Consider the following 16,210-nt stretch of genomic DNA (forward strand, 5'->3'; position numbering starts at 1 on the left):
GCTGTGTGCTCTCTGCAAGATCATCCTCCTCTTCCTCCTCCTCATCTTCCCCCTCCGCAGAATCCTCAGCAACGGCTGAGATTATTACCCCCACCTCGGAATCCACAGACAAGGGGGGGCTTGTCGTGGCGCAGCACCCTAAAATTGCATGCAGCTCTGCGCAGAAGCAGCATGTTTTTGGCCCAGATCCTGATCTGCCATTTGCTGCTTTGGTTTTCTGGTACGCTTGTCTGAGCTCCTTCATTTTAACTCTGCACTGCACCAAGTCCCTGGTATGGCCTCTCTGCCTCATAACATTAGAAATTTTTTCAAAAGTTTTTTCATTTCGTCTACTGGAATGCAGTTTGATAGCACAGAATCTTCTCCCCATACAACGATCAGATCCAATAACTCCTGTGTGGTCCACGCTGGAGCTCTTTTCCTATTCTCAGGAGACTGCATTGTTACCAGCTGCTGAGAGCTCCACGCTGGCCAAACAGGAAATGCAATTCAAAAGTTCCTGGGGCTTTTCCTGTATACCTGGCCAGTGCAGTAGAGTTCCTTTACCTGTCCAGAGCGGCCACTGGTGCACTGTGGGATACCTTCCGGAGGCCATTAACTTCGATTTCCGTCCACACTAACCCTAAATCTATTTAGTAATATCGATTTTAGGGTTACTCCTTTCGTTCAGCTGGAGTACAGAAATCGATTTTAAGACCCCTTAAAATCGATTTTAAGTGCCTTGTAGTGTGGACAGGTACAGCGTTAAATCGATTTAACGCTGTTTAAATCGATTTAACGCTGTAGTGTGGACCAGGCCTCACCATTACCAGCATAAGTGGAAGAGCAACAAGTGTATCTAATTTAACCTACAGAACCTTACAGTGTGAAGTGCAAGATGGAAAGAAGCCAGCTTTACTCTCAGACCCAAGGGCTGGCAGTTAGAAAAAAGAACTTTTTACTTTTGAATTCTATCACATTAAATATAGAAGATATGAAAGCACAATGAACATGGAATCCCACAATGCTAGTTTTAGCGTCTTTTTCAGGGATACTGTAAAGAACCTCCTCTCTTGACAACATTTCTCTGTTCACAGCTGCATGAATGCTACTGTAAAGTCTGAGTATTGGCTAAAGGAGACAAGATAACCTTACAGTATATAAAAAAATACATTTGTCTTTACCATTTTTATTTTCTCATTGCATGAAAAATTCAATTGATTCAAATAGTCAAATACTGAAAAAGATAAAGGAGAGAATATCAGAGTTCAAAAATACGTGTTTAACGTAGCCCTATATTTGCCATTTAAATCAAGAGGAAAATTGATATTGTTTCATAATAGAAATGACTGCCACATGAGAGGGGAATTCTGTGAAGATTCAGTGAAAAGGGGATTTGGTTTTCTGGGATATAGCATTATCCCTAAGAAGTTAAATGAAAGACATTTGGCTCTGCTGCTCTGTGAAATAATTCATCTGGATTGATGAAATACATTAAAATGGTATCCCAAAAGACTTGTTCTATAAAACATCCCTGAATTAAAGGGTAGCATGAAATTAACTTTCACATACAGTAACTCAATGATTAGTACAAAGAAGTCATGTTGCTGAGTGCTGTGCTGAACCAGTTAACTAAAAAAATCTATTTAGCAAAGTAGCTTAATCACATGCTATTTCAGGCTAGAACAACAGGTTATTCACTGCTGCAGATTTCCCCTTTCATGAATTCAACTTGCAATGTTATCCAGAAATGAGACTGCCGTATAAAAATCAACTTCACAGCTACTGCTACTAGATTATGTTATGGATGGCTAGGGTTGGGAATCTGAGCAGCACATAGATTAAAAGTATCCACCTTAATCCACTCAAACTGTACAAACACAAATCCAGCAATATTCTGCAGAAAATTTAAGACTTAATGAACAGAGGCTCAACAAATAGTTGGATGTTGGATTAGAGAAACCGTATAGAGGATTAAATACCACTCCATGGTAAAAACCTATAACCCTTGTATCATCATATCATGAGTGATCAAGTGGTATATTAGAGGCCACTTTTGACATAATGTTGCAAGAGGAAGTCTTGTCATATGTGGTCAAATAGGTGTTGATTGGACAAAGTCACAACAGTATGTGCAACCACTATCAGTGGTTAAATTACCAATTCTGTCTTTCTACTCTCAGTTTCATTAAACTTTCTTGGGTCATTTGATCTAATTTGCCTGTAACAGCATATGTAAATTGACAGTTTCTCCTTATTCAGGATTAACTATGCAGAGCTGGACAGTATTTGAATGGAAAGCTTTTAATGCAAAAGTTCCCAAAATGTGAAAACCCAGTGGCCCAACAGTATTTGCTGGTGCTCTTTGAAAAGCTGTGGTCACATGTGACAGCTATTACAGACACATGGAGTGCCTTTGTGATAAATGAAGGGGGCAGTAGCTCCCTTTGATGGATACCCAGACAGCCAATTAGCTGTAAAATCCCTCTTGGCGGCTGTTCTCTGCTTGTTTTACCTGTAAAGGGTTAACAAGCCACAGGTAAAAGAAAAGGAGTGGGCAGCTGACCAGGAAAGCCAGCGGGAAGGCTACAACTTTTTAAAATGGGAAAGAAACTTTCCCTTTGTCTGTTGCTCTCTGAGCTGAAGAGACAGGGCAGCAGGAATGCTGTGTAAAGTTTAAACCAGATATAAAAATCATCAGATCATACCTAGAACTACTTTTAACAACCCAAAGTTGTAAGTAGATCAGAATGTTTACCTAGACGCGATCAGGTTTATTTCTGTTTATTTTTTAAGGCTTGTGGATCTCCTCTGTGCTAACCCCAGGGTAATCTTTAAGCTAACCCCCCAAGAAAGCTATTTTGTGTGCTTAATTTTTGGAATTGCTCTTTTAAAATCTAGCAAAAGCCTAAGTTCCAAATTTATTTTTTCCTTTTTGTTTTTAATAAAATTTACTTTTTTTAAGAACAGGACTGGATTATTGGTTTCCTAACAGGTTTGTGCATGTTGTTTGATTAACTGGTAGCCACAGTTAATTTCCTTTGTTTCCTTCCAGCTGGGGGGTGAAAGGGCTTGAGGGTACCCCACAGGGAAGAATTCTCAAGTGCTCCTTCCTGGGTTCCAAGGGGTTTTTTTGCATTTGGGTAGTGACAGCATTTACCAAGCCAAGGTCAGAGAGAAGCTGTAACCCTGGGAGTGTAATACAAGTCTGGAGTGGCAAGTATTAATTTTTAAAATCCTTGCGGGCCCCCACTTACTACACTCAAAGTGACAGAGTGAGGATTCAGCCTTGACAGCCTTGAGACCACTGTACAACTTGATTCACATATCTGTATAAGCTAGGGTCTATATTTTAGGTCCAAGGATGAGTTACAGGAGTTTTCTGCAGGAACTATAGCCACAGGGTGACTGTAACAATCAGGGTCCAGACACCCCAAAGGGAGAACAGAAGGTTTAAACCCCCCCAAAAAAGCAGCTATATCAACAGATTGCATACAGTGTTATTGTACCCATAAATATAGATCCATTAAGATCTTCTAGAAAAGCTTGGTTTTTGAAAGCTTATGTTCTAAATTTAATAATCACGAGATATGTATACAAGCTGTAGTTATGAAGTTACCTATTTGCATACATAGAGAACTGTGCTTTTAAACTCCACCACACATCAGAGAGGTGAACAATTGGACAGAAAGAGGTACCTCCCAAGCTTGCTGTTTATACACAAGCGGACTCGAGTAACAACCACTGTACAACCCAGAAAAAGACAAATGATTGGCCGTTAGAGTTAATGGAAAGACACCGAGTCACCTGGGAATTTTCCTATTTTGAATATCTATAGTGACTAAAAAAAAAAACCCACACACCCTGCAAACCCTTTTTAAAAAAGAAGAGGGACAAGACACTAGGTGGGAAGCAGTCTATAAAATGGTGGATGCTCCCTGTAGCTAGGTGGTACAGTGAGAAACTGTTCAAAGGAAATAGGCAAATTGTATTAGAACAGGGATTTTATCTAATATGGACCTGGAAAGACTGATGCATATTTGCGTTTATTTACTGTGTAACTTGTGTGTTTGCCTTCCCTTATTATCCCTAGATAATACTTAGGCTCTGTCTATACTGGCAAGTTTCTGTGCAGTAAAGCAGCTTTCTGCGCTGTAACTCTCAAGACACTGCCAAGCTACTTAGTGCACAGAAACGGCACAGTTGTAGCACTTTAAAAAAAAAAAATTAAACACCCCGATGAGAGGCATACAGCTTTCTGCGCCAGAGCTAGTGCTGCAGTGCCAGTGTAGACACCATGGCAATTACAGAGCTGCAATTGGCTTCCAGGAGGGTTCCCACAATGACTGTTCTCACCTCTCTAGTCATCAGTTTGAACTCTACTGCCCTGCCCTCAGGTGACCAACCATCATCCCCACCCAGTAAATTCCTTTGGAAACTTGAAAGTCCCCTTCCTGTTTGCTCAGTGATGCAGGCAGTGGTGGTCTCAGAGCACCTTTCCAGGTGGCCAGGCCTGCTCCATGCAATCCCACGCTTGGACCAATGCAGAGCTGCTGGGCCTCATCAGCATTTGGGAGAGGAGGCTGTCCAGTCCCATCTATGCTCCACACGTAGCCATTATTATGCCTACGGATGGATTGCACGATGCATGATAGAAAGGGGTCATGAACAGGACACACTACAGTGCACGGTCAAAGTGAAGGAGCTGCGTAACACCTACCACAAGGTGCGGGAGGTAAACCGCTGCTCCGGTGCTGCGCCCATTAGCTGCCGGTTCTACAAAGAGCTGGAAGCGATACTTGGTGGCAACCCCACCTCAACTGCGAAGGCCACTGTGGATATTTCGTTGGCTCTCGTGCCACTTGAGAGTGGACCAAGCCAGGAGGAGGAAGTCTTGGATAAGGATGCGGAAGGGGAGAGGGACCCAAAGGCAGAGGATGACTTGGAGGCCAGAGATGCATGCTGCCAGGAGCTCTTTTCTACCCTGGAGGAGCCTAGCCAGTCCCAGCTGTCAGAGACTAGCAAAGTGCAAACATGAGAGGAGGCAGAGCTGCTTTGTTTCTTGCCCCATTAACGGTAACTTTCCTGTACCACTGCGCTGTCCCAGGAGATGGGGGGAGCCACTGCTGCACACAGGTGAGCTGCATAGGGGCCAGGGGGGAAGCCAAAGGCTTGGAGAAGACCCTCCCTTAATTCCCTGCTCACCCTCAGCAGTGAGATATCTTCCATAATGATCACAGCCTGTGGAAAGCGTGGGGACAGGAATGGTATTAGCCGCCCCCCACCCTACAGTGCTGAGCCACGTGCCCAGTGCAGAGCATGGTCTAGGAAGAGTGATTTACCCTGCTCCTGTGGCTGCTCACCATTTTGGGGATCTTGTGGCTCGTGTGCGCTAGCCTGGGGTCAGCTAGTTAGTGACAGGTGTGTGAGTACTGGCTGTGCTTTAAAGCATTGAATCAGTGTTGTCCGTTGCAAACAATTCTGTTTCTGTAAAATGTTGCATTTAAACTTCACAGAGATGAACTTGGGAACCCAGCCTCCCTCTTTGTTAGCAGCAGCAGAACGGCTGTGCAGAATTAGAAAGCAGCCACTAGGAACTAAGGAGGACTTTCTGCGAGAGGTTATGATGCACTCCGCCACCGAGAAACAGGAATTGAAGGAGTAATGGGACAGAGAGAAGAGGGACTGAAAGGAGAATGCAGCACGACAGAATGAAGCCACAGAGTGGCTCTTAAACATTATGGAGTGCCAAGTGGACATGTTCCAGGCAATATTAGCTCTTCAAACAGAGCAGCTCTGCACCCACCCTCCCCTGCAGTCCCGCTGTCGCAAAACTTTTTCCTCACCCACCTCCCCCCAGACACCAACACAGTTTTATCAACCTCCTGGCTCCAGTCTCTAACCCCAACATTCCATGCCTCCCTCCTCACAGTCCAGCACTGTGGACTCTCACTCCCATTGCACTCAACACTCACCCCTCTGCAGTTTAGTCCTGGTGAAGTACAGTACCCACTGCCCGGTACTCCAAAGGAGAAGGCTGAATATGAGCCTTGGACATACACAAATCTTTAGCCATCCCAGGACCCCTCCTCCCCCTGGGACCTTCCCTTCCTCCACCCCCTTCCCTGCTGATGTATTTTTTCATTTGACTCTCTCCTCCAGTTGTTGTCTTTTAATAAAGATTGCTTTCAGACCAACACAATTCTTTTATTCTATTAAGTGAAAGCAAAAAGAGCACTGCAAAGCAACATACAATTATGTTAAACCCCCTTATTGCATCATGTGCACCAGTCTCCTCCTAGCATTACAAGCACTGCAATCCCAAGCATAGCAACAAATATTACTGGCTTTTACCTCCACATTGCCACCTCAAGGCATCCCTAATTCTCATGGCCCTGTGCTGCACCCCTCTAATAGCCCTGGTCTCTAGCTGTTCAAATTCAGCCTCCAGGTGCTGAGCTGCTGCGGTCCAGCCCCGAACGAAGCATTCACCATTCCCTCCACAAATATTAAGGCGTGTACAGCACGCAGCTGTAAGCATTAGAATATGGTCATTGGCCAGGTCCAGCTTCTCACAGAGGCAGTGCCAGCAGGCTATGTTTAGAGTTCCTCCTCTCAAGTCCGCCTAACTCAATGGAGAGCAGCCACATTGGGAAACAACACTCAAGTTGTTGTATTCACACTGATGCCCCCCCTCACTCATGCATGGCAATAAGAGTTCTCGGGGCAAGTCCCATGGTTCTAAGCACTATAGTTAGATGAGTCACAGAATGAACTATTTCTCAGTGTATTATAGGAGAACCTGTCTGTATTTTCTGGGTGTGAGTGAACTGTGATAAGGCATTGGCGAACTAGCAACACTCAACTGATGCTAGTCTGTATCCCAGAGTGGATAAAAATCAAAGACTAAAAAAAAAAAAGATTTTTTTTATTTAAAACAGGTGTTTTTTATTTTTATAAAATCCTTTTTGAGGAAAAAACCTAAAGATAGTTTAAATTCAGGTTTCAGAGTAGCAGCCATTGTAGTCTGTATCCGCAAAAAGAAGAGGAATACTTGTGATACATTATAGCGCAAAGATATCGCATCATGGAATAGGGATTATAAATTCTAATTCTATAGTGTGAGACAATATAGTCATGTAATGTTTAAGAAAAGTTTTGTAAATGAGTTCCAATAGCTCATGGATTAGGAACCCAACCTTATGGGGTTGCAGGAACTTTTATATAGCAAGATTTAACCTAAATAATCTATCTACCCAATGGGACTCAGTCCTTAGTCTAGAAGATACCATCAGAGGGGCTTAGTTTTGCAGTTCTCAAACTGTGGATTTGTGTCTCCAGAGATAACATGCTTGTTAACAGCAAAAATGTTTTTAAATAATATATAGAGGTGAAAAAACAACAGACGTCAGTCTCTCTGCAAATTTGTGTACACAGAGTCAATCCCTTACCTCTCTCTAAAAGTGCAAAGTTTCAAAAAGTTCAATGAATAGAAGATTGTTGGGGGCGGAATAGATTTGGACAAGGAGAAGAAGTCTGGAGATGAATGTGAGAAGGGAGGTACAGGCAGTAGAAACAAAAGTGAAACTGTTTGAGCAGCATATTCCAGAAGTCTTGAGGTCTTTCTGCATGTAGCCTTCATTGATTTGAGATCTACCATACCATTCTCTCACTAGAAGGGAAAACCTATAATGGCAGCAGGCCGTAAAAGAGACCCAGTTTGGGAATATTTTAAATAAATTCTTCTACTTACCTGTGGGTAAGACAGGCATGCGCACAAAATGCAAACAGTGCAACAAAGAAATGCAAGGCCTGGTTGCCCAAATGAAACAACATCATGAGAAGTGTTTCTTCTCAGGAAGAAGCAGCACTGAGGATGATGAAAGGAACATGTCTCAACATGCAAGATCTTCAGATTGGTAAACTTTCTTATTTCATACTTCTTTCTTAAGGACTGCCTGTCTTCCTTCTGGACTATTCTTGAATCCTCATGTTTGAGCAAGCAATATAGTTGTTACTCTACAGTACTATCATTTTATATGCAGTTGTGATAAAAAATAAATAGCTGAAATATGCGGATCTTCCTTTTACAATTTCACCTTTAAAGTAGTACTGAGTGTCAGTGAATGCAATGAGTAATACTAAATGAGCAGTATGGTGATAATTAAATAACTGCATTGACTTATTTTGTTTAGGGGAATCCATTCTCAACATACAGGATTCTGAAGACTATCCGCCTTCAAGATTACCATCATTTTCTATAGTTTCAGAGTTATCTACCAATGATAGTGTTTCAGTCACATCCTGTATATCACATAGCCTCAGTATATCACTTGTAGCAAAAAAGAAAAAAAAATCTCCATCATCCAGAAACAACCATAGGTAAGTTTGTGATGAGAACCAGCATATTACAAAAAGAAGTAACTGATTAAAAAATTGCCCGCTTTGTTTATGCAACAAACTCTCCTTTCCATATGATTGAGAGCCTACACTTCATTAACATGGTTCAGTCATTAAGACCAGGATACAGTCCACTCAACAGAGCAGATGTTGCAGGCAAATTGCTGGATAAAGTGTATGAAAGAGAAATTGGGCAGTGTGCAAAAGGTCTATAGCAGGGGTCGGCAACCTGTGGCACACAAACTGATTTTTATTGGCACGCTGCTGCCAGATGGGGTCCCGGCCACCCGCCTTGCTCAGCCCGCTGCTAGCCTGGATAAACAGAACCCTCGGCCAGCAGCAGGCTGAGCGGGGCCGCTGGCCAGGACCCCGGATGGCAGGAGCTGGCGGAACCCGAGACCGGCAGAGGGTGAGCCACTGCCACTCTGGTGTTCTGTCCACCACCCCGCTCAGCCCACTAATCGTTGGGGGTTCCAGCCGCCAGCCCTATGCCAGCTGGGGTCTCAGCCCCCTGCTCCATTCAGCCCGCTGCCGGCCTGGGTGAACGGAACCCATGGCTGGCAGCAGGCTGAGCGAGGCCGGTGGCCAGGACCCTGGCTGGCAGGAGCCGGCGGATGGAACCCCAGATCAGCAGCAGGCTGAGCCACTCAGCCTGCCACCAGTCTAGGGTTCTGTCCGCTAGCCCCGCTCAGCCCACTGCCAGTCTGGGTGAATAGAACCCCTGGCCGGCAGTGGGCTGAGTGGGATTGGCAGCTGCGATCCCGACTGGCAGGAGCCGGCGGAACCCCAGACCGGCAGCGGGTCAGCTGCTACCGGTCTGGGGTTCTGTCTGCTACCCCGCTCAGCCCAAGTATGGTCTGGGGTTCCGGCCACCAGCCCCTTGCCAGCCGAGGTTCCGGCGATCGGCCCCGCTCAGCCTGCTGCCAGCATGGGGTACCAGCAGCCAGTCCAGGGCTCTGCTCCTGGCTGACAGCCCCATTCACCTCGCTGCTAATCTGGGGTTCCAGCTGTCTGGCCCCCTGCCAGCCGGGGTCCGAGCCTCCGACCCTGCTCAGATCGCTGCCAGCCCAGGGTACCGGCAGCCAGCCCAGGGTACCGGCAGCCAGCCCAGAGCTCTCTGCTCCTCGCCTGGACCCAGCTTCTAAAGAAATCTTGCATGTCTCGCATCCCCAGAAAGGGCATCTTGCACCTCCAGGGGGTACATGCACCCCAGATAAAGGATCACTGCAGTAAACTGATAAGATCTGCATTTTAATTTAATTTTAAATGAAGCTTCTTAAACATTTTTAAAACCTTGTTTACCTTACATACAACATTCCAAATTGGGAAATCGTTTTGGACTTGAAAAAGCAGGAAAGCTTATTTTTCTTTTTCAGATTACGAACAAACATGAAAATGAAGATGAAGACAACTGAGTTAGCTGCAGAAGCCAATATTTTAAGTTTCTCATGTTGACCTGGCAGACGCAGTCGATTTCAATTTTGTTTTTTTAAATATTTCATTTAACTCTTTTCGTTAAAAAACAAATTTAACAAAAACAAACCTGATTTTAAAAAACTTGAAAGTTTTCAAGTTCATATGCTTGTTTTGTTTAAATATTATGTTTGCTGTTGAAGAAAAAAAATCCAAAATACACAACATTGTTGTTTTAGTTAAATAAAACAATTTAAATGTCTGTCTGGTGATGTTCTCCTCCTAATACAGCCTGGCAAGAAAATCCTCCAAATATTAATGATTAACCTGTTGAATTGGAGAGGGTTCACCTCCGAATGACTTCATAAATATCTGCTTCAATTACCTTTGGTAAATGAAATAACCAAACAACCATTGTTTTTCTGATATAGCTGTAAAAGTAATCTGAAAAGTTTTCAAAATAAATCACTTAAAAAATGTATAGCGTGTACCTTCTAAAAATGAAACCTACATCTATCTCTGAGTTGTGAAGAATATGTATTAAGGTTATGGCAATGAATAAGAATGCATTTTTATGTAGAAATCCATGATTAAATAGTCTTCCTGACTAGTGATTTAAATCAAACCCACTCTGGCATCCACACTGCCCACTTGGATTAACAGCTGAGGAGCTGTGCTTAGGAGAGCTTTAGCCCAGCCCCCCCTTCTGAGCCAGCCACTCAAGTAAAATATCACCACCACACTTGAGTCAAGGGTTTTTGTGAGTGGATGGAAGTCAAGTTAGGGTTAAGTTATATCTCTAGATAGCCTTTCAGTGAAGAGAAGCCCTCAGACAAAGTTGTTACTTGTTTCAAAACCAGAAGCTCAGAAATAAAGTTTGAATCTCAGGAGTTAGGAGGATAACTTATTAAAGAACAAAGGTCATTTGCAAAGAAGTCATGAAGTTTGAATACCAATATATTTAAAAAAAAAAAAAAAAAAAAAAGAGAGAGAGAGACAGACAAAGGTTACTGGCAAGAGATCAAAGTAAGAAAGAAACAACTTACCAACCACTGAAGCTCCTCTTTCAGCAAAAGCCAGAGCATATGCTCTACCCAATCCTAGTTTTAAAAAACAAAAACAAAAAAAGTTTGAGAGTCAGTGTATTTTCTACCTATACACTTTAAACTAGTTAAAGTCATGTGGAGAAATGGTCACTTGAGCTGAAATCAGAAAAAAATAAAAGCTTGCATATTTAATTAAAAAATAATTCCATTGTAAAGTTGCCACAAAAGCAGTCGCATGCTGTGAAAACTGAAACAAAAGAAAGCAAATTAGCTCAGAAACTGAAGGCCAAATCCACAACTGGAAAACACTAAAGGTATGGCTACACTTGAAACTTCCAAGCACTGCCGCGGCAGCGCTTTGAAGTGCGAGAGTGGTCGCAGCGCCAGCACTGGGATAGAGCTCTCCCAGCGCTGCACGTACTCCACATCCTCTACGGGTGTAGCTTGCAGCGCTGGGAGCGGCACTGTTTACACTGAGGCTTTACAGCGCTGTATCTTGCAGCGCTCAGGGGGGTGTTTTTTTCACACTCCTGAGTGTGAAAGTTGCAGTGCTGTAAAGCACCAGTGTAGCCATGGCCTAAGTATTCCCCATGCTCACTTCGCGGTACGGCACCCAGAAGAGTCATTATGGAAGCTGCTTGTTGCTAAAGCTCCAGGAGAGAGTTTTGTGCTTGTGAAGAAGGCATTTGTGACACTGGACGGGGCAGGCTACAAAATACAGGAATGTATTCTGGTTTTGCAGTGGGAGAAGATGTTTCAAGTTAATGAACTACATTCTAAGTTAATAAGACAGCCCCTAGTTTAATTTTGTTTTGTCTACTCAAAAGGAAACATTGTCATATCATGCAAACACAAGTTCAACTCCAATCATAACTAACTATTATAGTGCCTTTTACCCATATTGATAAAAATCAGTGCCAATTACTTGGACCTAAACAAGAAGCAAGTCATTTATTTGCATGAGCAAGGAGCACAAAGCAGCTTACTTACTATACAGCATAATGCAACATTTAATGTTTCATATCTTCCATTAGTCTTTCACCTTTGTCTTTATTTAGAATTAAGGCCTGTTGAATACAACAGTTGTTTTTATGGACAATGACATTATCCAATCATACCAGTAAAAATGTTAACAAAAGTGGATCAAGGGCAGACGCTGTGATTCTTTTCCACACAAGTAATTTTGTTATGAACAAATTAAACATACATGAACAAATTAAACATATGACAGAATAAAGTGTAAGGGGGAGGAGGATTTTTCAAAGTGCACACAAAGTGCCTTTGTTCCCCATGAGATCACTTAAAACTGGTTCACAAAGGCTGTTTGGAAACATATCGATCATGCTAAATCTAGTAAACAAACCAAGGATTTAGAAATTGAAATTGAGATTATAGGTCGCATTATGTAATACTTTCATTTGGTGCCATGCCTACCTATTAGAAAATAATACAGCTCCAATATTTGGCTACTGGCAAGTTGTAATGTACCCCCTTGAGCTGTGCAAAGTTAGGGTTCCCCTTTCTTCATGAGTTTGAACTATCCAAAAGCACAGGCCAGTGAGAATGGTCCACTGGGTGACACCAGACAGGGTGCTTATGACACACACAGAGCAGTCTATGTGGTGTCCACATAAATACCTAATGTAATAATATAGGATTTTCTCCCAGTCTGTCTCCTTCCAAAGAACTTTTCTATAATCTCATTCTCTAGAGATTACATCTACCACTTAATTGACTAAGCAGAAATCTTGGATTTATTTTACAGCTGAACCAGAATTGGACTCCTGATAATGTTAAAGATGTCTTTGCATGGCAGAAATAACTGAAGGACAATAAATGAGGAGATTTACTTCATAAAAAATAACTTAAAAGGTGGGAGGCAAAATAAAATTGGTTTAAGAAAACAGGATAATTGAGATGAATGTAATATTTTTCTTACACCTGCATTTTGTTTATAGAATGTAGCCTTTTTTATAATTCCAAATCGTTCAAGGGATGATTTTAAAAACTTGTTACACTGGTTTCAATGACTGGAAAAATCATATTTCCCATTTAAATGACCCTGCTTTCACTTCCTTGAGAGCTGCTGAGGCACCTCATCAGGAACACCTACAGCAGGGGTAGGAAACCTATGGCACATGTGCCAAAGGCGGCACAAGAGCTGATTTTCAGCAGCACTCACACTGCCTGGATCCTGGCCACTGGTCCGGGAGGGCTTTGCATTTTAATTTAATGTTAAATGAAGCTTCTTAAACGTTTTTAAAACCTTATTTACTTGACATACAATAATAATTTAGTTATATATTATAGACTTATAGAAAGAGACCTTCTAAAAACATTGAAATTATTACTGGCACGCGAAACTTTAAATTAGAGTGAATAAATGACGGCTCGGCGTACCACTTCTGAAAGGTTGTCGATCTCTGACCTACAGGAATGCAAAGGAATACTCTTCTGTCTGCAAGATGTGTTAAGACTCCCTCACTAGTTCTGATTTTTATAAAACGATCAACTTCTGTCACTGTGTAAAAGTAATAGTACTATAATCAAAACAAGGTAAGCTCCTATTGAGAACTAAACAAAGCATTTTGATAGATCTGTAGTTAGATAAATGTATTAAGAACTGATTTTAATGTCAAAAGCTGTAGTGAAACCATACTTACTGTGAAACAACCACTTTCAAGAATCCTATGACTTTTACTACAAGTTGTACTTGCTAAATATCCACGGATACCAAGCAACTTTCTGCTTTTTTGTCTTGTATTATTTCCTATTGGCTCAGGTGGTCACTTTTGACAAGATTTCACTGAAGAAGAAAGATTTAAAGAACAGTACAGAAAACTAACAGCAAAGGTGTCAAGTATCAGAGGGTAGCCGTGTTAGTCTGGATCTGTCAAAGCAGCAAAGAATCCTGTGGCACCTTATAGACTAACAGACGTTTTGGAGCATGAGCTTTCGTAGGTGAATACCCACTTCCATGCATCTGAGGAAGTGGGTATTCACCTACGAAAGCTCATGCTCCAAAATGTCTGTTAGTCTATAAGGTGCCACAGGATTCTTTGCTGCTTTAACAGCAAAGGAAAATTTGTGCGAGAGCTGAAAGGCATTCAGAGTAGCTTTAAAGCTCTTACTCTGGTTCATAATGTCAACTTTAAAAAACATTTGTTTGAAAACTTTTTGCCAACTACTCTTGCAAGTATCAGCAAAGCATCTTAAATTAATCTACTGTACCTACAAAGCTAAAGTACTGGAATAGACTATGTGTTTCCCTTTGCATGGTTATTACAGTAAAGCAACTCTTTAACAGCCCAAATCCACACTTCAGCAGAGGTCTACATGGTGCAGGTGAGAGGAGAAACGGTTCCTACACCTGTACCGAGCTCATTGCAGGATCAAGGCTTCATTGGGTATCACCTAAGATTATAATAAATTATGAAACAGAAAACAAAATCTCTTCAGCTCTATAGCTTGCTTTGTGTCTGTCAGTACCTGAACGCTCTGACTATATTCAAGCAGCCCACATGCTTTAATTGCATATAGTTGTGTTTTGAAAAGTAGTTTTTCAAAATGCAATTATCTTGCAAGTTGAAGCAAAACCACGCAGGGCGCCTGTTGTAAACATGAGAGTGATTGATCTCTTTCCTTCAAGGGAAGGGGAGTGGCTTCAACCTTGACACCGCGAAATCAAAGTTCCTCCTCGCAGAGCTTAGGAAAACCTTTGCCTCTGTTCTGCACAGCTGAGGCACATCCCACACCCACAGTACCTGATTACACAGAATAAATTGCTGGCCGCCACCACCACGCGCACGCCCCCACTCCTTTGTATCCTTGTTATTGGCAGGCAGAGTTTTCTTTCCCAAACAGCAGAAAGGATTTCAGAGGGGCCCTTTCAGCTGCAGCCAGAGCCGCAAGATCCCCTCTTAACCCCCAATTCCTGCACCCAACTCTTCCTCCAAACCCGCGGCCCGCATCAGCCAGCACCTACGGGAGCAGAACAGGCGATCCCTGGCCAGGGCCGCCCCTCCCGGAGCCCAGCGGACAAATGCAACGTCGTGCAGTGCAAGCCCACGGGGCCCGCGCGAGCCACTTACCTCCCCCGGCGCCAGTCACCAGCACCACGCGCCCGTCGAACCTCAGCGCAGCCGACATGCTGCCCCAACGCGCTCCTGGAGCCAAGCGCAAACGCCAAGTGAGGGGACGGGACCGCGGCAGCGGCCAAGCACAGGGCGAGAGCAGCGCGCATGCGTCACGCCGCCCCGCGGATCTCTGGGAAATGTAGTGTATTGGCTACAGGCGCTGACTTTCCCTTTTCCTGGTGGGGTCTTTTGAAGAGGTGTGAGTGTGTGTTTGGGGCGGATGGGGAAGAATATCTATAGACTTCTCTTATGTTCCAGTTACTGACAAAAGTGTCACTGGCAATGCATTGGAGGAGGCGGAGAGGAGCGGGGGGCACCTGGGCAGAAGAGGTGGAGCATGGGCGAGAAGAGGCGGAGTGGGAACATGGGTGGGGCTTTGCGGGGGAGGCTGAGCAAGGGCTGGGGTCATGGGGGATTTGGAAGCACGGTCTGGGTGCCGGTGCCCCCCACCTACTAGGGAGCTTCCAGTGCTCCAGTCCAGTGCCGCCCTAAACACAAGAGCCAGGCGCCATCTCGGACTGGCTGACGGGTATGGAGCACCCCCCCTTTTTTTTTATTCAGTGGGTGCCTGAGCCCCAGAGCAGTCTCTCTGATTACAGTATCAATGTGTCTAGGGGTCACAGGACTCAGACACCTTTATCAACTGTGGCAGAGTTTTGGGCATTACTCCTAGCGCCAGTATCTCACTCATTACTTGTACTTTTCTTCCTTGGTAAGATGGTAAAATAGCTTTATCTTCATTTTCTCATCTTTATACTCTAGCTCAGCTGTATTTACAGATACAGTTCTCTTTTCCATTGCTTCCATCCTGTGCAGTGGGCCACAGACCACCTCCCATCCCTGGGCGATGGCAACAGGGGCCCAGGCCTCCCTCCACAGCAGCAGTGGTGGTGGTGACGGGACCCTGGGATGCCCCCTACCCAGGAGCAGCAGCAGGGCATCAGGCTGCCACCTACCCCCAGGAGCCGCAGCAGCAGCAGCATCCTCTGGAGCGCACACACCCACCCTCACCTCCTAAGATTGAGGGCTTGTCTACATCAGAAAGTTGCAGCGCTGGTGAGGGAGTTACAGCGCTGCAACTTTGAAGGTGTACACATCTGCAGGGCATCACCAGCGCTGCAACTCCGTTTGCAGCGCTGGCCGTACTCCCGTTTTGTCTCGGGTGTAGAGGATCCAGCGCTGGTGATCCAGCACTGGTAATCCAATGTAGACACTTACCAGCGCTTTTCTTGACCT

At 43.9% G+C, this 16,210-nt stretch overlaps 1 protein-coding gene across 1 annotated transcript in view; it reads right to left on the minus strand.

Annotated features, from left to right (window-relative positions):
* Positions 1 to 15,077, minus strand: part of HSD17B4 (hydroxysteroid 17-beta dehydrogenase 4) — a 119,517-nt gene extending 104,440 nt beyond the window's left edge. The window contains exons 1-2 of the mRNA XM_030567854.1: positions 14,930 to 15,077; positions 10,839 to 10,892 (exon numbers count right to left, since the gene is read on the minus strand). Coding sequence (XP_030423714.1) covers positions 10,839 to 10,892; positions 14,930 to 14,987 — 112 coding nt within the window. The 5' untranslated portion in view covers positions 14,988 to 15,077. The remainder of the gene's footprint in view (positions 1 to 10,838; positions 10,893 to 14,929) is intronic.
* Positions 15,078 to 16,210: the final 1,133 nt, after the last annotated feature.

This window comes from Gopherus evgoodei, chromosome 6 (genome assembly GCF_007399415.2).
Source record: "Gopherus evgoodei ecotype Sinaloan lineage chromosome 6, rGopEvg1_v1.p, whole genome shotgun sequence".
NCBI lineage: Eukaryota > Metazoa > Chordata > Testudines > Testudinidae > Gopherus > Gopherus evgoodei.